The sequence below is a fragment of the Solea solea genome, chromosome 13 (assembly GCF_958295425.1).
Source record: "Solea solea chromosome 13, fSolSol10.1, whole genome shotgun sequence".
Taxonomy (NCBI): domain Eukaryota; kingdom Metazoa; phylum Chordata; class Actinopteri; order Pleuronectiformes; family Soleidae; genus Solea; species Solea solea.
This window is the reverse complement of record NC_081146.1, coordinates 20,979,441-21,003,441: the sequence shown is the minus strand read 5'-3', so window position 1 is coordinate 21,003,441 and position 24,001 is coordinate 20,979,441. Positions and strand designations below refer to the sequence as shown.

At 41.5% G+C, this 24,001-nt stretch overlaps 1 protein-coding gene across 8 annotated transcripts in view; it reads right to left on the bottom strand.

The window, feature by feature from the left end:
• The window catches only part of adgrb1a (adhesion G protein-coupled receptor B1a), a 132,046-nt gene that overhangs the window by 69,481 nt on the left and 38,564 nt on the right, over positions 1 to 24,001 (bottom strand). For all 8 annotated transcript variants that reach the window (XM_058647178.1, XM_058647184.1, XM_058647181.1 and 5 more), the window contains one exon: positions 17,284 to 18,197. In XM_058647178.1, coding sequence (XP_058503161.1) covers positions 17,284 to 18,019 — 736 coding nt within the window. In that variant the 5' untranslated portion in view covers positions 18,020 to 18,197. The remainder of the gene's footprint in view (positions 1 to 17,283; positions 18,198 to 24,001) is intronic.

Here is a 24,001-nt window from a genome sequence, read left to right as displayed (position 1 = left end):
CCAATAAAGAACAAACTAAGGGTTATCTGCGTCATCTTCTCTAAACGTCTCCGTATCTGCCCGTCTTCACTTACACACAGTTTTCAAACAAAATGTGGAGCGTCAGCATTTTTCAACTTCTCCGTTTTGAGGGCTCCGCAAAGAGCGGGGGTAATGTGGTTGACGGGCATATTCCGTAGGAGTAGGATTGATGCATTTTTAAACATAGCCTGTGCGGACACTTAACATCAAAGTAGCAAACGCCACGCTGCGAATGTATTATTACATTTACTGGATATTTGAATTTGTTTGCCAATGCCAAGATTCCTCCGCATGACTCGTTCACTCGTCCTTCTGGACATGCCAAGTGGTTTACATGAGACAAACAATTACAGGATAACAATGAGTCATCACATAAACAGCCAACCATCGTGAACAAAAGTCAACATAATCAATGCATAAAACCCCACAGACCTTCAGCAGTGCTTTACTGGTAGGAACAAATGATCTAGAGGCCTGTGCTTGCTTTGGAAGAATGGCAGCCTACTCACATGGTCAATATGACACAGTGATTCTGTGAGATCAATACATTGAAAGACAATAATATAAAATCCTTATGTAGCATTTGGCAGGGGAATGTATTGTTTAAATTAACAATTGTGGGAAGTTTCTTTCTCAATTATGTTACATAAGAAAACACATTATCGCAAACAAAACTACATTATTATTTCTATACGTCTACAAAGGTGCATGTCGGTGCAGTTGTATAGTGTTTTAACAGTTTTGTGGTACTGAAATGAGGAAATGAGGGTGATGATAATCATTTTCCTGGTTATGAATGTAATTAAGATTCGGCACAAAAGGGCAAAGAAAAGATAATTGTTTTCCACGCATAGCATTAACGACTTCTCTATAAAAACGTGTAGTATCGCATTCAAAACACAATGGGCGACATTTAAAGACAAGGTGTCAAAATCGCAAGTGTTTGTTTGACCATAAAGAAACTCGGCAGATGTCTCATCTCACTCAGTTTGCACAAGCCCATCTCAAAGGCTTGTGATTTACACCACTATTAAAAGTAGATTCTAGAATTCATTTTAAAATGTTACTCGCATGATTTTAAAAATGATGTAGTTAAGTAATGTCGGATTTTTGTGAGACGGGTCCGCGTTATATTGTAGTATTAATATTGTGTTCCACCCCTAATTATATCTATGCCAAGTATTGAGTAAAACTGTTTAATTTAAACATCTGCAACAAGTTCCAGTCGAAATCATGTAGCAAAAATTAAAAAAAAACAAAAAACAAAATTCATAGCTAAATTTAACACACTATAGCAGATTGTGAAAGTGGCGTAATTCTGTCTTTAACCTTATCAGGCATGGCGCACAAACCATTACACCCTTCACCTTCCACAGCAGCACCATCTCTAAAAGTCTGCCTGAATCCATTGTCTATAAATACACATCATGTGGGCAGCTCCTTGGTTTCAGGTGTGGGTCAGCCAACGAGACATTTCAATTCCGAAGATGGATGCGCCATTTCAGAGGGAACGATAAGAGAAGACTCAAAAGGTCTTTTAGCTCAGGAATCAGATGTTTTTCTTACTTTTTTCTCCAGACTGACAGGCAGCTCACCGAAATAAGGATTTTTTTTTTTTCCCCTCTTTGCTTTGTCCTCCTTGACACTCATCCATCTTCAGTGGGGATGACTTGTTGATACAGCCTGCAAGCTCAGACAGCAATCGTGTGTGTGGCCACACAACTCCAGATGCTTGTTTTTATTGTTAAACAACTCAGTGAAGTTATATTTGAAAGTCTCCCCACACAGGCTGAGAGTTGAGCCTCAGTTTTTTTTTTTTTTGTTTTCCTCTGTTGATTTCCACTGCAGTTACAGAGCCTCAGAGAGCTGCTGAGAAGTACTTTAACTTCAGCTGGATGTTGTTTACAGGTTTACTTCCTCCCGGTGCCCCTGATGTGGGCATCGTGCTGGAATTGTTCCTATGGGAACTGCCGGAGCCTCCGCGTCTATTTCCTCCATGGACTTGAGTGGATTCCCCACCCCCTCACCCTTCTCCCACATGGCTATTAAGTCTGAAAATCGCCCCCGCTGTGCTCTGGTGTGTCCCTAGCTTTCTGCAGCTTCTTCATTCACTCTGTAGCCGCTGAATGCGTCATTGTTTTTCTTCCGAGTTCCTCCAAGTTACTTTGGGAGTGCATTTAACGGCTCCATTTAAACCCATGCACCATGCTAATGCATATGAAATATATTCAGAGGTGCACAGGGATCACTAACCTCAGATCCGTTGGCTCGCATACAAAAAGCGGGCATGCAAACACACACACACACACACACACAGAGATCTCTAAGCAATGTGGTTTACTCTTCCTACGCTTTATAACACTCTGGTACATCAAAAGCCCTTATCTCCCCACACAGTGTGGGATGGTGACTACGTTGTGACTCACACAGAGACACGGAGTGAGAGAAAGAGAGCAAAGGAGAGGAGGATGTGGAGGGTTTCATCCTCGTCGGCCACGGAGGAAGAGCCTCGTAGGTCAGTGTGGATGAATTACATACAGCTGGATATACGGAGATCAGCGTTCTCTATTCCCACCTCCACTCTGGTGGGCACGTCTATAAATACGCCAGCAAAATTAATTTTGTGCACCGTCAGATATGCGTATGGCCACATATGCGTCCCTGTCCCACAGATGTGGACGGACGACACTGATGTCGCAACGCTGGCAGTTGCTGTATATAAAGGAAACTTCACACAGAGTGGGAACTCTTCTCTTGCAGTGTTTCTGTGCATCTTTGATTCCCCTTTCCTTTGCTTACTTTTCTTACAACCATTTAAATGCTAATGATATTTTACAATTATTCTAATTAACATTTTTAACTTCCATCCCGTTGCTGTGCGGCGTTTTATTCGTTCTGAATCATTCTTCACTGACTTTTTTATGTGCTTTGGACTCTTTAAATTTTAATTTTTATGTGCGATTCTCGCGCTCCTTTATTTCTGTACACCTCGGTTTTAAAATAATGTGCTCGGCCGACGAATTTGCCTTTGCCTTTCCTGCACTTTCACACAGAGGTTGATTGACAAATGAAGTTTAAGTGGAGGCTCAAAATGGAAAATGGTCCTGTCTTTGCTGCAAATGCCTCCTGAGTAACAAGAACATTGTTGGCACCTGTGAGCTCCACCAACTCATTCTTGGTCTCAGCTAATTAGAACATGACACACATGTCAGATATGAAAATGCTCTCTCTTTCTAAGAAATCAGCTGTCAATGCAGCACAAGGGCATGATCCACCTCCACATCCTAACTGGCCATCTTCATCAACTTCACTCTCACCAGTACCACCAGTGTCTTCATTTTTGTCTTTATTTGATATGACGGTTAACTAAATGATGGGAACATCACATCTATATTAATATAAGAATAGCTATAAATGGAATATGGCGATGTCGCACTTCAGAATCAAAAAAATAACTTGTGGTTTGGAACACCTCCAAAATTCTCTTTAATTTATGAGGCGTTGAACTGTCTCGTCAGATTGTACTACAGCTAAAGCCACTGAATTAATGACACCGTTTTAAACATCAGCAGCCAGAGCCAATATGGTTCTACATATAAAACTATGATGGAATAGAATGTGTTTCTGAGTACAGACTAAAAACTGTGAGCTGAAAATGACTGACTGTGTTTGAGAAGAAAGGCCTTTACCTGCATCACAGTATGTAAAACAAACAAGTAAATACATGTTGCTTCCTTTAAAACGTACATGTATTCGAACATTTTAGTGGCACACAGTGACCCACCAACACTAAATGGAAAGCGCTTTATAAAATCTGAGAAAAGGAGTTTGATTTCGTTTGCTGGAAAACAAATTAAGCGTTCCCGAGGACATCGCAAACACACAATGGTCTTGTCAGTTTTTTTTTTTATTTTTATTATTTGATTTCAGTTTCCAATCGTTGAATAAATGGTTTTATTTTTCAGTGGCTTAAATAAAATGTCCTTAAACTGAAAATCAAAGCCAAACACAAGAGTATTCCCTGTTTGTCTTGTGGAAGGAAATGGGCATGTTTGATTTTGGCATCAGGCAGAGTGAGTCAACATTGCTTCTGCTCCCTTTTGTCAAAGGTCCTGCAGCTTCATTGAAAAGTAATTATGCAGACAATTAAGGATCAGCTCAGAACTATTTCACCAACAAGTAAACAGTGCTTGCTTTGGGGCAGCAATGCCACGGGAGCATCAGGTCATCTTACTCTCCTGCACTAAAGTCCATAGAGAAAAAAAACAGTATTTTTAGCTTATGGAGACCAAAATCACAAAATAACCCATTTGAACTTACTTCTGGAGGCAGTAATAAATCAACTAATCCTGTATGCGGCTGATTTTCTATGGACTTTGGTGCGAGGAGTGACAAATACTTCAGCTTCCAGTCAAACAAAAACTATATTGGCAATATTTGTACTTCAAGATATTTTCAAATACATAATTCTCCAACCGTGAGAAGTATGAATAAATAAACAGCCCACAACATGACATTTTTTCACAATCTGTGCACAGTAAAGCATGTGGTATATAGGGTTTTTGGATTGTGTTGGAATTTACATTTCTTATCTGTCTGATTTTCCCCAATTATAGACACAAAAAACTATTAATTATGAAAAAAACTAAATCATATCCGTTGATAAATCCAGTGTTCTAGTATATCACACTGACATACAGCCAGACGGCACAGACTCTTGATAACAACCCACATTAGCTTTCCTGCATAAGTGTCCCTTTTATCTAACTTTAACTCTACAAAGCTGCCTTTTCACTTTAAAGGTGTTTTTAAATAAGGCACCGGATAAATCAGGGAAAAGTAATTAGCTGTGCCCTTTTGTCTCTTGTTCTGCTGCCGCTTTGCCTGCTTCACTAAAAGGAAACTTGATCTCAGTTCGTCCTCTCAATTACAAAGACACTCACTTACTCTGCTGGACTTTAACATCGAAATTTAACTTGTTAAACCGGCGTTACAGACCTGAATGTGGCTTGTGGCTGAATTAACGTCTCGACAGACGCAGGAAACAGCTCCTTTGTCATGGTCACAATCGCGAACCCTTCTTCAAGGTTATGAAGCGGTCATGGTTAAAATTGTATCTCGTATAATGAGGTCACTCGAGTCCTTGTTTTGCCCCCTACGTAATTACTATTGCAATTAAGGCTTTGTCATTTGAACATAAATGTGTCTTTTTGACAAGAATTGAAAAGATGTGCGCTCTAAATAAATCAATGGGCATTAGATTAAAAGAATGATGCTGTCAGGCGGCCAATAGTTCAACATGTCTTGAATAAGCTTGCACAAATTTTAGTTTTGCTCAACGTATTCAATGTACCGATTGTAATTTAATTTAATTTATTTTTTTATTTTAGATACTTTATTAATCCCCTTAGGGAAATTATTCTCTGCATTTTGACCCATCCTAGAATTAGGAGCAGCGGGCTGCCACACTGAGTAGCGCCCAGGGAGCAATGGGGGTTGGGTACCTTGCTCAGGGGTACCCCAGCCCTTTCGACCTGGTGGGGACTTGAACCAGCGACAAGCCAAGTTCCCTTTCCACTTGGCCACAGGCTGCCCAGAACGGTGTAACTGTTGACAAAACATTGGTATAAATGAGTGTCTGGAATCTACACTGTAGTTCGGAAATTCAAATTCTTTTTCTTCTGCTTCTTCTTCCAGCTTCTCCCTTTAGGGGTCATCAGAGCAGATCATCTTCTTGTCCTATCCCTTGTGTCCTCTTCAGTTACACCAACTGTCCTCATGTGGTCGTCCTCTTGTCTTACTGCCCGGCAGCTCTATCTTCAACGTCCTTTGACCATCCCTCCTCTGCACGTGACCAAACCAGTTCAACTTGAACTGTCCCTCAAAAATAGGCTCATTTATAATCCAGTCCATCCTGGTCACTCCCAATAACAATCTCAGCATCTTCAGCTCTGCCACCTCCAGCTCCACTTCCTGTCTTTTAGGCAGTGTCACTGTGCCCAAGCCATACATCATAGCAGGTCTCACTATAGCGTCTTGTAGGCCTTCCCTTTCACTTTTGCTGCCATCCTTCTGTCACTCATCTCCACCCACTCCACCCTGTCTGCACTCTTAAATAAATACACAGAAAACGAAGCCTGAAATGCAGGATGATTTTGGTGGATTCAGTGGCATTAACTTCAAAACTTCAGTGGAGTTTTAGTGGAACTAAAAACCCAGCTGAAATGTTGTTCTTTTCAGTCGAAAATTAAAAAGTAAAAATCAATATTAGCTCTTTTAGTGCTGTGTTCATCCATTTTGTAGAATACAACATTTGTTGACAACTGAATTTGTTGGGCTGCGGGGATCTTTTTTCCATGCACTGCTTTTTCAAACCGCAATGACAAAATGTAGACAAAACCCATTACATGAATGTTGGTATCCACTCTGCTGGATCTAAACTTTTCACCAGTTGTTGACTATGCATGACTGCACAGAATTGCTACCAATCAGCGTGAAGTCGAAAGCAGAAACAGCAAACAACTAAACAAAAAGGGAACAAAGAAAGGACTTGGTTTAAAGAAAGGAAAAAAAGGATGTCAAAAACAGACAAGCAAGGACAGGAAAGTACACTTTCATTTTTATAAGATTGTAAAATACGGACTAAATCTAGTTGCTACCACAATCTTTAGTCTTACATTTTTTAAAGATTGGGCTGCAAGGGCAGCATACTAAGCAGGTTTCTTCAAACGTCCCTGTCCCCTGCCTCATTTCCCAGCTCGTCCTGGGAGATTCCAAGGTGTTCCCAGGGAAGATGAGACATTTATTCCCTCCAGCCAGTTCTGGGTCTACTCCAGAAAAAAATCCAGACCAAATGCATACAGTATACCCTAACTGGCTTCTTTCAATGCACATTTCTGACCTCATCACTCCATCTCTAAGGCTGACCCCAGCCACCCTACAAGGAAAACTCATTCCAGCCACTTGCAACCGTTCTTTCAGTCACAACCCAAAGCTCAAGACCAAAGGTGAGGGTCAAATCACCAATCAGTTTGCTATCATATATAAGAGCAACTTCCAATCACATCATTGCAATCAAAATGCCAAAGATCACCTGAGATGTTTGCACAGTGCTGTAGCTAAAGAAGAAAGAAAAGATGGACAGACACACACACACACACACACACACACACACTCACTCACACACACACACTCACTCGAGGCTCCTGGCATCATCATCATCATCATAATTCATTGTAATTTGTTGTTTGAGATTAGGTTGGGCAGTACTGTCCTAAGCTGATATGAAAGCAGTGCAAAACATAACAAACACTGAATAATAAACTGTGAAAGAGCACCTCCTTGTGATGCTTTGATTAGAAATGTATGAGTAAATAAATTCATCTAAACTGAGCAGAGAAAAAGGGAACCGGCTCCTAGAATTGTATTGCAATGCATTTTATGAAAAGTGTTGTTTTGTTTTTTTTGTTTTATGTGAGCACGTAGTGACGGGTGCATCTGCAGATTTTAGAGAAACAAATGCACACGAGGGGACAAATGGTTGTTTCTTACTTTCTTCAGCATTTCCATCATGCCGACATTGACATTATAATGCACAAATCGTTTACCACATTTGAGGAGTTAAACCTTTATAATCACAAAGCCATTTTTGAAACTATGGTTTCTATTGTGCTATTTTTTGGAGACCAGATTGAAATAAATGGTTAAAACTTGTCTAAAAACAATGCACTCGTAGTGTTTGTTAAATCAGAATGCCTTTAGACGTCACCTTCCAACTTAAGTGACATCTGCTGATCTTTTATAAAAGAAAGATTCCTCGCAACCTGTCATTTGCCAATTATCTGGAACACAGCACGCAACAATGGAGACTTCGGTCGGCACCTACACAACAGATACTATGAGTTGTATTAATGTGATTTAAGGTTATCGGGAGCCTTCAACAGATCACATGACTGCACATTTTCTGACTGACTGTCTCTGTTAGAAGAGTCCATGGATCGTATCTGCACTAATGAGTTCTTTTCTAGGACCTGGCAGACTGTGGCTAAGATTGACTCAGTTTATTGTGGGTGTGTATCAGTACTGTATGTGTGTGTGTGTGTGTTTGTGTGTGTGTGAGTGTCCTATATCTTGTGTGGGTGTTCTGACAAGGTGTCACCTCTGGGTATCATTCCAGGTGATATCGCCAAGGAGAGCAGCCTTTACAGCCATCCCACAGAGCTACCTCCTGCTCTTAACAAGGACACCGAAGCATGGAAATGCAACAACACACACACTCATAAACAGACACACACATAAACACACACGCTCTTGATCTTACTTTGGCACACAGCGGCAGTAAACTCGTACGTTACAGTGTGACCTGAGGTAATTCATCTTCATTGTCCAAGTCATCAAATCTCAAAGACGACTGTGAGACTTGCATTTAACGTCCTCACAGCCGAGGAAACTGGTCACATGAACACGCACAGTAATTCTCTATCTTTCCCCCCATTTGTGCAATTTCACCCTTCAAAGATACAACGCAGTCTGTTTGTTAAAAAAAATGTCTTATTGTCGTTATGGAGACATTGTGTGTCAAAGTATTATGGGTTCTACACCAAGAGGCCAAAGTAACTAATACGTATATGCGATTTCACCTGCTAGCTTGGCTGCTAGCTTCAGCCTTCAGCAGAGGAGGTGTCGGAGAAGGGCAAAGGAATGAGTGTCCAACCTCCCATGACTAATAGTAAGTGTGATGATAAATTATGTACACAACCAAACATAACATCATTTATCATTAAATGTATCATTTATCATTAAATTCCTCATTCCCCTGCCCGACACCTCCTCTGCTGAAGCTAGCAGCTAAGCTAACAGGTGAATATTTATTTGTTACTTTGCCCTCTCCGGCGTGGAAACCCACAGTGGCTTTTTCTGGATGTATATTTGTCATAAGCATTTGCTCGGGAGGACAGGTTGACTTGCTGGTGTCCTCCATTTTCACGACAAAACGGCATCACTGTCTTGTTTTTGTGACGGCAAAGGGAGAACAAAGAGAAAATGTATCCACGGCTAAAAGCTGGGCTCAGAGTGCGCTCTGCAGGACCGTGTGGTAATTACAGTCTGATAATGAACTTCACCCCCAAGGTCAAATGGATGTCCACATTTCAGATAAAAAGTGACAGGCCTATTGACCTTTGTGCATAAACCTGAGCCTAATTATAATAACATTCACAAACAGAAAGTGGTTATCATCGCCCTCATTTCCTAATCTTTGTCAGAAGCAACAGGAGCAGTTAAATCACATTAATTTGCACCCCCTGCAGACATGTAAATAAGTTCTCTACTGTTCTGTTGTATGTGTGGTTTGTATCAACATAAATTGGCAGCATAGGATCCTGGAGACTCGGCTGCAGAGAGTACTTTTCTGAGAGGAGAAATAGGACGTGAAAATGTCCCCTAAGTTATATCTCATTCCTCAAAAAATAAGCACTTCATATGATGAAATGTAAAGAGAGAGAGAGAGAGAGAAAAGAAATGACAGAACAGGTAAGCAGTGACAAGCTGGCTGTCACCAAACAGAAGGATTCCTATCCCATTCTCCTGCAGTCACACATAACTGATGAGGCAGTAGAACAAAAAAAAAAGTTTCACTTGTCTTTTCTCTAATCCTCACACTTTTCTTTATGTCAGAAAATTAATGGCTTTTCATGTAGGACACTTTTTTACACACACACACACACACACACACACACACACACACACTCACGTCTGCCTCGCTATGCTCATCCTGGAGCTGTGCTTTTATCATCACCTGGTAAGTAGCAGCGGTAAAATTGCTTAATTAAAGCATGAATGTTTAATAAACCCTGGGGCTGCATGAGGAGGGACCTGAGATAGGCCTTCCATTTACGGGCAGCCTCTGGGAAGGAGACAGACAATTCCTCAACTTGTTTCACGCCGACTTCAAGTTCAAGTGAGTCCTTGAGAGAACAGGTGGAGCCGATAAAGGCCAGAGAATTCACGAGTGCTGAGGTCACTGCCTTGAACTTTGTTGAAATGCTAAGTTGTTCATTTCTGGAGTAGCTGGGAGTGGCGGCGTCTGAACTAAACTGTGACCTTAACCGCGGGCTAGAGCCGCTTGATTCTCATTTCCTTTTTCTAAGTCATTACATGTCTCAGTCAGACCAAGCACATGTTATCATTTCCATAATACGTACGGTACGGCATATGAAAAGCCCATTAAATTGCACGTCAGTCATTTACATGATAGCGTAAGAAGCGCTTAGCGGTAACTCAGATTAGAGATGCTGCTCCCTTTGTTGCAACATCTGGGTTTTCATTTAAAAAACCGAGTCACGATCTATTCTATGGTTATGTCAGCCATTCATACTACCCCAGAGTGGTGGGGTAGTATGAATGAGATATCGACCTAGAGAAACAGTCTTGTCGGTGTGCTCCGTTTGGACAGTGTACTGTTCGAGCTTATGTGTTGTGATTGGCTGGCGTCAGTATTGGCAATACAGTATTTGTGAAAAAAAAAGTTTAAAATCAAAATTTATAAAGTGACATAGTTTTTAAGTATTTAAGAAAGATAAACTCAAGTAAGTCCAGTAGCCTTTCAGCCAACTACTGAAGATGACTACTCTAACCTTACACAGACATTTTGAGGGCAAAAAGTTTCATCTGGAGGTGGAAAGGTCAGTGGTGTGGACTAACCATAGTGAACAAGATACTGTATCTGCCAAGCGGTAGACCACCAAGGATTTTGACATAATGAGGAATAAATGTTCTTTCACAATGTTTTGAATGAGAGGCGTTGCCGTTGATGCCGCCGACCGATTCCGTAGGATTTGTCCTTAACCTGAGCTGTTTTGATCCTACTATGATACGGCGAGCTAGGTGAATAGGGTGGGTTGACAAGCGTGTACTTGCATCCTACAAGAAAAGGCTCTGTATGAAAAATGAAAACCTCCCAAACAGGCTGCAAGGCTCCCTGCGATGGAGCGACCTCTACATCAGCATGAAGCATCTCACTGCTCTCCATCTCTCTCTCGCACACGCACTCGGTGTGTGTATTCCTGCTCACATGTCGCCCCCTGTAGTGAACACCACACAACCCACCTTCTCTCTCTCTCTCTCTCTCCCTCTCACCCTCTCTCTCACTCATTACATACATACACACACGTTTGTGCAGCTATTCTTCTTAGGACACTGCACTGACTTCCATTTATTTGGACAGCTTAAACCAGGGGTGTCAAACCTGTTTTAGTTAAGGGGCCACAGACAGTGCAATTTGATCTTTACACAATACATTTAATCACAGGAACTGAAAAGTATAGTATATCGCATTATGATTAGATTCACAAATTCATCCTGCGGGCCAGATCAGACCCTCCGGTAGGCCGCTTCTGGCTTAAACTAAGCATTATCCCTAACCTTAACCATACCCAGTTAAGGCTTAATCCTGACCTGAACCTGACCACAATCCAAATTTAAATCCTAAACTCTGCAAGTTCCTCAGAAATGACATTACTCCTTATGAGGACCAGGTTTTGGTCACCATGAGGATGACTGGTCCTGACAAGGTCAATGTTTATGCCAAAAAAGGGTCCCAAAGAGGTAACAAATACAAGTACAAGTACAAATACAAGGGTCGAGGTATAAGTTGGAAATCCCTTAGTTTAGCAACAATGCGGTCCAGTTACGCAGAGGCTTGCAGGGAGAGACGCTGCTCTCACATTCATCTTCCTCATCATGCCGCCGCCAGCTGCCAGCAGCAAGAAAAAACTGCAAGTCAGGCGGGTTTATGAGTATTTCTCCTTTTCACAGCCTGTCTTTTTTTGGACCGCGGGTCCATCTGCTCCTTTGTTTCTTTACCCTTCCATCATAATCAATATGTAAGACAGCTCGGATTAGACTGCGATCAAAGTAATCAAATGATGTATTACAACACTTTTCGGTCGTTCCCCTGTGACCAGTGGAGGCAGTGCAGCTGAAACTAAAAAGGAGAAGGTCAAAAGAAAAGTGTCTAACTTAGAACTCCTTCGTGGAAACAGTCAAACTTCTTGAGAAAAGGAAATATTAATTAATTCATTATTAGTTATTTTACTCCTTTGAGGGTTGTGGGGAAGCTGTAGATAATCCCAGGTGATATGAGATGCACCCAGGAGAGGTCACAGCGTAGCACTGGGCCAAAATACCCAATCGTTCACACACATTTGTCATGGGACAGTATGAGATTCTGAAGGTGTGATAACCTTTGGCAAAAAAAATATCACAGAATCATGATATTGCGATTATAGCTCTAAAATGTTGTCTCCTTCAGCCAACATACCATTTCAAATACTGCTGACTGACTGCTCGCACCAACCCATGGACAAAGAGGTTGTGTTGCTCACACCACTTTCAACCTGAGTGATTGCAACCCGAGTTTTCTCCGGGTTCTAAGGTTTCCTCCAACTGTCCAGAAACATGCAGATTTGGGGATGAGGCAAAATCAGACACTCTAAATTGACCGTGACTGTGAGAGTGAATGGTTGTTTGTTTCTATGTGGCCCTGTGATGGACTGGCCACCTGTCCAGGGCATACCCTGCCTTTCGCCCTATGTCAGCTGGGATTGGCACCAGCGAATCCCTCATGTGGAGGACAAATCGGTAGGAAGATGTATAAGCGTATAACGTATTGAATCTGAGAAACTGATCCCTATTTGTAGAACAATCACTGTACATGCCTTTCTATGTTGCAAACATGTTCATGAGTTTCTTGAATGCAGCAATAGACAAAGCAAGTAAATGTGCTGCCAGGCATAATAGCAGTTCAGAGCATTCAGCTGATGGTGACCCTCCAGTTTTACTTCCACAGAAAGCCCCGTCTACCTGGTCTTGTAAGTGATGCACATAAAATACTTCATGGTCTATGTTCTTGTTGCGATGGCTGACATGCACACATGATACAATCCCAAAGTTTGGTTTTGCTCTGACTGCTCTCTGTTGTGTTCCAGTGCAGTTCCTCTCCGTGCCATGGTGCTTTCAGGCTGTGACACTGTGACCTTGTTTGGTCATTTTCAAAGCATCTCTGCTTTATCACATATTTCACACCTTAAAATGAGTGGAAACCTGAAAGGTAGAGCGTGTAATAAGCAACCAAGGTCACGACTTAGATGATCCCACAGCACTTTGAGCAAGTAAATCTCGCCCTCCTTCTGTTTCCACACTTTGTTGGTCACCTCTGGTGCCTCCTCAAAGCGAACACAGTCGTGTCTCTTTTGCTCAGATTGAGTCATGAGCCTTTTCATCTCCTCACTTCCCTCTGATCCACCCTTTAATCACTCACTGCCTCCCCTGCTGTCCACCTACAGCTCACAAATACAATACTGTCCTGCTCCGTCCCAACACATCATGACAAACTATGCGCACACCCACACCAACACACAATAACATCTTCTACCAGAATGGATTTCCATGGCCAACATTTCAGAATAATTTGATCTGTTACCTTTTCAGTGTCGGTACATTCCAAACACGGCCTTGAAGTAACCAGCGCTGTCAGCTTAGAGGTTACAATAATACTAATAATGAGCTATATTTATGTTGCACCGTTCCAAACAATGATACAAAGTGCCCCCTACGAGAAGTAATAAAAACAGGCTGATAAATTGAGACTAAGAAAAGGAACATGGGCAGAGAAAAACTGAATTAAAGATCTTAAAACAGACAGCATAAATATCGGCCAGTGTCAAATGTAAAAGCTTTCCCAAAAACAAAATCTTTAAATGGGGACTTTAGCTCAGCCTAAAGTATTACTCTGTCTAAATTCAATGGGCACAGAGCTTTCTAATGTGAGGGCAAAAGCCTGAACACTCGTCATTACCTCCACCAAGGAGCTTTGTGTTTTCATTGTCATTTGTTTTACTGTCAGGCTGTCGGCACCATTACTCAAAAACTACTGAACCGCTTTTAATGAAATTTTCAGAAAAAGTGGAACATGATGACCCCGGCAAGAACATATTAAGTTGTGAAGCAGATCCAGGAATATTTCTCACTTTCTTTAATGGATTTTGTAATCATTTTTGTGTTGGAGCAAACTTAAATATTAAAGCTTAGCGATTTTTCATTTTTTTATTTTTGTGAAATATTACCATATTTGCACTTCTAGGTTTTTGTTTTACCCGTTTACATGAGGTGAGGAACAGACTTTTAAATCTACTTTAAAAAAGACAACTCGCTCTACCAATGAAGGAAGATGCAGATCAGGCACCATAATGAGGCATAAGGATTTGAGATTTAAACAGGTAGATAACACACTTGAACAAGAATGTGTGCTTTATTTGAACTGGGCTTTGGTGCCTAATTCTATATTTGTGTATGGTCATCTGTAAACTGTTGCCCTCCTCTTCTTTATATGGCTCTAATTTCAATCAGCAGAATAGTTTTGCACCTTTTCAGCTCTCATGTCTCACTAACCTTATTTATTCAGCTCCCCTGTACGCGGGGGAAACTCCTTTGGTTGTGTGTTAACACTGTACGTCACATGGGCTGTTGCACCAATTACACACAGTGTGAAAGGGGAGGGAGTGGTTGTGGCTGATGAAATAGATCTTTCAGTCCAAGGTGTTGTTATGAGTAGCAGTGGATATGGTGAATATTACTGTAAAACATTAGTTAAACAGCACAGAGTCTGTTGGTCAGCAGACGCCTGCTCGTTACCCGCGTTTATTGCATTATTATCATTTGTAATGCTGGGTATTGTTCATATGTGTGTTTCAGTGAGGCTGTTTCACGGGGAGGGTTTTCTTGTTTAGGAGAGGATGTTGGGTTCTGGCAATGGCTGAGAAGCTGCAGACCCAGAGAGGCTGGGATAACTAAGAGGGAGTGTTACCTAGCGACAAATTCTACAAGGGTAGCTTGTGGGTGAGCCACCCTGTTTTTTGTTTTTTGTTTTTCGTTAGCTGTTGCAACAGGGAATAAATCTGGGCTCAGTTGCGTTATCTGAAACATTTCTGCTCGTTTTTCTCCACAGTCCAGTTACACCGTGTTTTTTTAATATTATGTCAGCTCACAATTTCTGCTTTTAAGGGGCAGTGAGAACCCACAATGACACAGATAAAAAAAGAAACATGTGATGCATCATGACAAAAAGGTCACGCCAAAGTCAATACAGGTTTAGCTGCTTCTCTGGATGAACCTATTGACATTGTGTAGCAGCAGATGACATCTGCATCATCTGTGTCGTGCTAGAAATAACCTGTCTGACAGCGTTCTATTTTATTTTTATAAGAAAAAGTTTATCATTAACCCCAGTTATCAGTTTGTAGGTCAATTTATTCAACTCACTGTGCACGATTTACACACCTGCACTTACGGAGGTGGAGATACTGTAACTGATAAAGACGTGCAGAAATACTGCCAATCAATCTTTGTGCATTGTCAGTAATCTAATAAATGTATTTGTGATTTATACATTTTTCCAAATAAACGGTTAGTCTGTTAATCAATCTTTTTTATGTCTAAAACATGACCTGGAACTGTGGAGAACTCTGCCCACTGCTTTCTGCAGTGACAATAAATCATCATCGAGCTCCCACCCCCATCAGCTGGACATGATGCTCCAGTTTTGACAGTGATCTGATGCTGGGCCAGATCCTTCAGTCCCTCCACTGAGGGAGAGCCATTATAGGCTGGTAGGCAAGTCCAGCAGTGTATTGCCTGATCCATCCAAACAACTATCAGTCCTCATCAAGAGGGTCCACATCCGACAACCCCCTCTCTCCTAGCTCCCATTAGCATCTTCACTCGTCTGCCAATCTGTCTCTCTTGTCTCTGTATCTTCTGGATTTCTTTCATTCGTCAGTCACAACCATCACCCCTCTGTTCCCCTCTACAAAGCACAGCAGGTCATAACCATCCAGCTCCCCAACCCATTTCCACAAAGAATCCATTACATCTCCCCAGCCTCAAATCAATTTATCCAGTAATCCATCCAGCCAAATATTCACAGACTGCCTGCCTCCTTCTATTTGAGCTCATCATGGGGTTCCACAGTCACGAGCTCGCTCTCAACCTGGAATTATCATCAAGAAGACATTTCACCTGTATGTCACGGGAGAGGGAGAAGAAAGCCATAATGCATACTTCATTGGGTGGTATAGTCCTTTTTTTTTTTCTTTTTTTTTTTACACCTTATAGCACAATCAGCCCACACCTACCACTGAGTTACACAAGTGCAATAACAAGAGGAGAGGAGGCTGGGTGAGGGAATAAAAGTCACTCTGGAGACTGGGGGAGGATAAGGCACGAGGTACCCACTGCAACATGTCTGCTTGGTTGGCTTCCCACGACTGGCTCAGTATCAGCCCACTATCAGCCTGGGAAGGGAACGATTGGGAAGCAGTGATGGTGGCTTGGAAGAAGAGGAGGAGGATGAGGACTGAGAGAATATGACCGCAGGCTGATTAGGGGAAGTGACTGAGAGAAGCAGAGGAATGAGGAGGAGTTCGATGGAAGAAAGATTAGGATGAGAAAGGAGAGCCGAGAAATGTTACATCCCTCTGGCCATAGTCCTGATGGAGTCGGGACAGAGATGTCAGGCCACATCCTGTCTGCCGAGGGAAGGGGTGGGGAGTCGAAATCAAGCAGCAGACAATAAGACTTCAAGCTACAGCCCCCTATATAGCATCTTATTTCGGCCTTTCTCTTGCCGTCTTTCTCTACAGACTCCCCTTACCTCATCACCCGCACTGCTCAGAGAATTCCCAAAGCTATCCAATATCAGCACTCGATTCTCTTCTGTTTCCACAGGCTTCCCGGAAGCTGATTGAGTGTCTCTCCCAGGACCTTAGAGAGACAGAATGTGGTGCCGTCCTCGCAAGGTCACAGATCTCACTTTCATCGGATGAAACTCTAAACCCTCCATTCCCCCCAAAACACACACACACAAACAAAGCACTCCACTTGCTTTTGCAGCGATGTCACAATTATCTTTACTTCTTCACAAACACTTTCACCAGCGACATCGTCGCTGCTGCATTTCTCTCTCTCATTTTGCTGAGAGGCTACCGAACCTTGAGGTCAGACAAAACTAAATAAATCTGTTATACCCTTTCAAAGCATGACTTCACTTTCCCTCCTGCTTCAGACAGAAGCAGACCTAATCAATAAACATAGCATTTCAGTGACTTTGAAACTGTGCAGTGGATGTATAAGGGAATGAAGTACACCCCTCTTACAAACAATATTTTACAAGTCAACAAGTCAAAATGTAAAAGCTTTTCAACTCACCATTTATCTCAGCGTCTCTGCCACTCTCTTTCAAGCTGGGTAAACAGTTTTCCAGGTAAACTCCATTGTGATAACAGCTGTCCCCCTCACTGAGCAGCGGCGGTGGCTCCCAGCACAAACATGGAGTCTGCATGATGCCACAGGGCCTGTTAGACGTGCTGGAGGCCAGGCAGTCCTCCAGCCACTGGCACAGCATCTGACAGGCAGCCATGCTGGGGTTGCGCTTCCCCACTACCAGGTATTCTGTTTTGAAATCCCCTTCACCATCTGTGATGGCAGTGCCCAGCCGAGGAAGTCCCTTCCTCATTTGGAGGAACTGCTTCCCGGCCTCGAGGAAGGCCACTGGTGCAGAGGTATCACACAACCTCACCACCTCGTCAAAGCTCTCCATGCCCAGGTAGGTGCGCGTGGTTTCCAGGAAGGACTCATACTGGAAGGTGCGTAGTTGGGACGGCACGCAGCTCTCTGTAGGTTTGGTCACCTTGATGAATATAGTGTAGCGCCGTGGATCAGGGTTCTGCAAGGTCCAAGAGCAAGGCAGTGTGGGGAACACCGCGGATGACAAGAAGAAGCCAAAGAAGCGGCTCTGGACTAATGTGGAACAGGAGTCCGACTCTGGGCCTGAGGGGGCTGCGTGACACCGACCCTCCATCAGCAGCAGAGGTGCAAAATAGAGAAGGATCACCGGAAAAGGCCCGATCACATGGCCATGAATCTGAGAGGCAATTCTTGCCATGGTTCGAAGAGAAAGGGAAGGGGAGAGTGCCGTAGGTTGATTACTATTATCTGCAGGACTCAACTTAAAGTCGGGGGAGGGAGAAAAGGATGTGGTAGAGGAGGGAGGCAAAGGCTTCTCTCAAAGATCTAGCGATCGTCCCATGGCTACATCAGTCGACCTCAAGATTCACTGGAACCTGTAAAAAGGGAAGAGACAAGATATGAATTACACTTTCTATCTGATCAGACGGCAGAATTGGATTAAACAAATTGGATTTATCTCTGCAAAGAGAAATCTCTATCAGCTGTTATTGTTTGTGCTGTAAACTGAGAGCAACTGCAGTGTCAGGGGCCCTGGAGAAAAGCAGCAATTCTAATAGAAGCCGATGGAGGGAGGGAGCCAGTGATTTAGTCAAGTTTTTCTTCATTACACAAGTTCATATTGGTCTCTTCCTGAGAGACAACTGCCTTCCTCACACGTCTCCTCACATATTTCATCCGCCAGTTCATTAATTTGTCCAATTATAACACTATTAATCACAAAATGGCAACACCTGCAGTTATTCATTACTCCAGTTTATTAGGACGAGCCACGGTCAGTGACGCCACCACCATCACAACACTCGTCTTTTGCTAATTAAAACCAAAACAATTAGCTGATGTTTTTTTTCCCTCAAACAAATTTTCAAAAGATGATAGCGGTGTATTTCACGTTAGGCAAATTGCTTCTATTACACTTCACCTTCCTTGAGTAGCTCTGCTGTTTAAGGTTGTTAAAATCAATTTAGCTTTATTGAAAAGCTATGACATGGAAAATAGTTTCAGGTTGCCAAACAAGCTCCTTCATATACACACTCCGGTGTTGCTCTTTGAGTGTATAGTTTTGCACTTGGCCTGAAGTGATTGCTTAAAGTACAGGTTGCAATGAAACAGAGTGCACGGTTTAAAAGAGAGGCAGACTGCTATGTAATCTTCAGTTACACACACAATATACACGACATTAACTGAAACAGGGATTCAAATGGAAAAGACCGTGTTTTCTCCTCATATTGTCAAAATATTCTCCATAAAAAAAACAAAAACAGACTTGAATGTTCACGTAACACACCGACAACCTACAACAAATCCTCCGACACATGCTCTCGATCCTGCATGGCGAATGTCAACAAAACCTTTTATATTTGCCAACCTGTCGCAAACTGTGTTCTGCTGCTTGGCAGACACCTCGCTACACATCACCAATATCCCCATATTTATCCCCACCTCCGGGGGAGGATTTTGTCTAAACATTCAAACGTTGCAGAAAAGTAAAACACCAATGTTTTGTTTCTGTTCTTTTTGTGTACTGGGAGACCAGGCTGGGCGGTGTTCCTCAGCAAGTTGGGACTTTTCATTAAACCTTAATTCAATCCAATTCGATTTCATTAATACAAAAGTACACTCACCAACAAATGTATAGAGATGAGCACTTGCAAACAACTATATGGTGCAACTATTTATTCTACAAATCCTATAAGTTGGAACTTGTTAAAAAAATCGATTGTTCTTTAAAATCATCTCGAATTAGTACAAATATCAGCAGTCAAATCTATATGGTAATATAATAAGAAATGCATTGGTATCTAAAGGGAGAAGCTACAGTAACTTCAGCAGCAGAGATGCATGTTGTTGAATTGTAAGCAGTTAGATTTCTGTGACCATTACAGAATATACTTGTTATTGGACAGAGCTTTGTAAAGTTGTCAAGTGGGAGACGGGTCACCCAAAGAGTCCTCCAAATACTCTCAGGGAACGCTCAGTGCTATGGAAGTGAAACTATACTACTCTAGTATTGAATTAGTCATCAAAGAGAGCTCACACCACAACAGCATATATGGGTTTGATTCACTTAATTAGAACTTTCACTTTTCACAAGGTCAGAAAATGTTTCTTTTGGCTTTCTTTGTTTTTTAAAAACACATTTCATGTGAACCAATTTATTTAGTTTTAATTTTGAGCATCTTTGGGATAAAAAAAAAAAAACATCACTGTGATCATATAGCCACCCAAAAAAAAATATGATATATGAATAAATACTCTTTGGTGGGGCGAGGCAATGATGGAAAAACAAGTTCTTCCATAGCAACTGCTTTTTATATCGACAGTAATTCAAATTAATGAGGGATAATAAAGGTGTCACTCGCAGTGACTAACGTCTGCCTAACTGAGGCACTGAAATCAGGATCAGATGAAGACAAGCTCAGACAGAGCTAACGATATGTAAAAAAACAACTTGTTTATTTTGAGTTAAACAAATCACTAAAATCAATACATTGTGATTTTGATTGAAAAGATAAACAGGTAACTGTTTACAATTCCAGCAGACACACCCCATCCATCTCCAAAGGTTGCAATGTCCGTGCTGTGGTTTTTGGTTATTGTGATTTTTAATATTTCAAATACAAGGCACTGAGCTTTGCAGCACAACTTAAAACCAAAGGTCTTCAGAAATATTTACCAGTCAATTCCCAGCACTTAACCCAAAAGCTGGAGTTGATACAACCTCAGTTCACCAGACTGAAACACACCTGGCAACTAATTCAAATGACATCAAGGCAAATGTACCTTGTATTAACTGTGACAAAAGCGACTACTTGATCCATACCCAGCTGCACCATTATAGATTTCTAATGAAGACAACCGGATGGCCACAGGGAGCGCTCGGTGTAACTAAGGACACCAGTCTAGTGTTGCCTCGCACTGATCAATCATAATGATCTGAAAGGGAGTGTGGAATAATAGTGTTTGTGTGTGCGCGCGTGCCTGGGAGGAGGCACAAAGAGGTGGGATGGAGCAAAATATAAACTGGCAGAAAACAATAAAGATAAGTCTTCAGAAGCAATAAAACTGTGTAAATAGGCCTTCAGGGGGAGGTACACTGCGGCATGCTGTACCACAGAATTAAGTTTCCATTTTAAACTTGATTAAGCAAACTTTAATCAAACTGTTCATCTGGTCTTGTAAACAAAAGCATATTTTTTTATGACAATAAAGGAATCCACTAGACACTATGGCACAAAATTGACAGACAATGTTATGCTTTACTAATTAGTAGAGTTATTTTTTGTATATTAGAATTATGCACTAAAGGACAATTTTAAATTCATGAACATGGTTCGGGAACTTTGTCATTGTCCAAGCAAACAAAAACAAATAAAGTGCCAATTATAAATACTTGCAAATGAAAATATACAAATATGGAAATAAGCTACTTTTATATGATTGAAATATAAATGAATGACCTTTAATTAAGCAGACACAAGTTGAGGTGTTAAAGATGTAAAGCGCAGAACAGCAGAACAGTGACTGATAAAGGTAATAATGATGGAAAAATATTACTTTTAGGAAAAAGGTGAAATTAAAGATTTTTTACATATTCAAAATCCAGACCAGGACCAGAAAAGCATGAACACCAAAGCTTCTAAAGCACACCTAATAAATGATATATATACACAACTATATATACAAACTTCCTGTAGTGTCGAGTCAATGCAGCTGTCTTGAAGTGAAGACACTGAAACGTCCCTTCCGCGTGGACAAATGTAACCTCCGGTTGAATTCAGTGGTGTCAGTTCTCGGAAACCAACTTCATATCACTTACCACCAAAAAAAAGTGTTTCTTCTGGTGCCATGATTCATCGCGTCTCATTTTACTTCAGCTTGGATCACATCTCTTTTGGCCTCCTCCTCCCGCCTCGGCCTGGCAGCTCTCTCTAATCTCACCTCGTTCCAAACAGTACCCAGGGAAAACAACCCAGCCTCTTTCACTAGACAAACCTAACAGTAATGAAAGGAAAAATAAACGGCTGGCCTTTATTGACAGCTCCACCTCATCTATGTCTATGTCCCAAATACACACACACACACACACACACACACACACAAAAACTAACCAACCCCGCCCTCCTCCTTCTAACCTGCCGGGAGGTCGTGTGATCAACTGAACCGCGGTGCGCTGCTGGAGCTTCCTGTTCATGGCAAGTCTCCCCTCATCATTAACACCAAGCACTGGCCCCTACCTCCCTATAACTCCAACCCTGGAACACACACACACACACACACACACACACACACACAGTCTACTATCGATCTCTGTGTTTGAGAGAAGAGCAGCTATTAAGACGCTTTCATCTACTTTGCAGCACAGGAGAATAGGATATGGCAGTGAAAGGAGAAATTTGAGCCACAGCAGCACAGCAGCAGTCTGCCAAGTCAAATCTGACCCGAAGATTAAACTTCATGTTCCTTGTCAATTAATCAATGCATCTCTTCTAAACCCGGCTAATGTGCGTTGCATTATGGGTTTTCAAAGAATATTACAAGCCGAAGGCTACAGTCTCTTTATTTCTTGCATTTTTGAGTTTTCCACGTTGAGGAAAAGACACATTTTAACGTGTTTATGTGCAGAGCATGTGCTGCTTCTGCTTCAGTCTCGCTTGTTCGGGTGAGTTAAACTTGATTTATTCAAGGTGTTCTATCTAGTCTAGAGTATGTGGTCAAATTACGAAAAAAAGGAAGAAAGAACAAAAAACATGAACACACATTTCCCATGATGCCATGGATATCACCCAGTGTGCCAAGTGAATTCTCAGGTATTTAAACCCCATCAATCCAGTCCTTAATCCCAAATTCGATAAAACCCAAAGGACATCATTAGAGTCATTTTCTCACACTACACCATACCCCTCCAGAGGGAAAAGTAGGCACACATTCTTATTGAGGAACAGCGTGATCATCGTGTCCTGTCTTTTTTATTATTCCACAGAGCCAATAAAAAGCCACACGGCCAGTTTTATTCATATTGATATGAGATAGCTGTGTATAAATCCAAAGAGCACTATACAAAACTCGTGTCCTTTGCTCATCTGGGGCACAAGTGGCAGAATCAGTTGTCAACCAACCATGATGTTACCATTGGTGTGAGAAATACACCTTTGAATCCTCATATTCTGAGATGTTGTCCAGTGCACATCCAACTACACCTGCAGCCATGCACCAAAACTAGCAGCCAATCCCAGAAGTGTTAAAGGAGACAGAGGTCAGGTGTTTTATTAAATTAGACAGTCCAGTCCATGCAACTCACCAATTCCTCTTCTTCTTCTTCTTCTCCTAATACATTTTGACAGGCCATACAGCGAGAGGTTAAATGCTGCCCTCCACAGGTTAAAGCCATGAATCGCAGTTCTTCCCACACCTTGAAACCTGACAGTTTTCACGCTTAATCAGCCAAAACATCCTATAAATCAGATATATTTGAATATATCGAATATAAAAAAAATTTTTTTTAGTGAGTTTCTTAGGTTTATTTTTTACTTCATTTTACTTGGAACAACAGGTCAAATAAACCTTGCTTGAAGCTTTTTTTCTTGCTAATTTCTGTAATGTAAATTTATCAGAAATAAACCCTGTTTAAATAATGAATAATGAAGGATGAGTTGAAGTCACTTACTAAGTCCCTGTCAATATTAAATGATAAAGCAGCACATTTTATCTGATTATATACTTTTTTTATAGTGTTAGAGTAAAGTTTATTCTTTTATAAATTGTTTGCATTTGCCTTTGTCTCCACGTTTTTGTTACGTTTTTGTTACGTTAACAAAAACACGTATTTGTGTCGTGTTGTGAATTCTATCCTTCAAAAACAAACAAAGCATTTGAATCCACACTTAGAGAATGCAGTCTTTGACTATTGAGACACGGCTAGTGTGCATTTTCCCAACGTGGTGCTTTATGGTTTTTATAATAATAATAACAATTAATTCATTATTAAATAGAAAGAAGTAACGTTATCTTCTCTCTATCTTCTATTTCCACCTTTTCCACCTTTTCCTACCCACGTCTCCACCCTCCTCTGATTTCTCCAGTCACCTCGACTGTCCCTCCCATCTTAAATCATGTGGCATTCCTCGGTTATAAAGTGCCTTGTAATAAAACCGCTGAACATGAAGCCCACAGGATTACC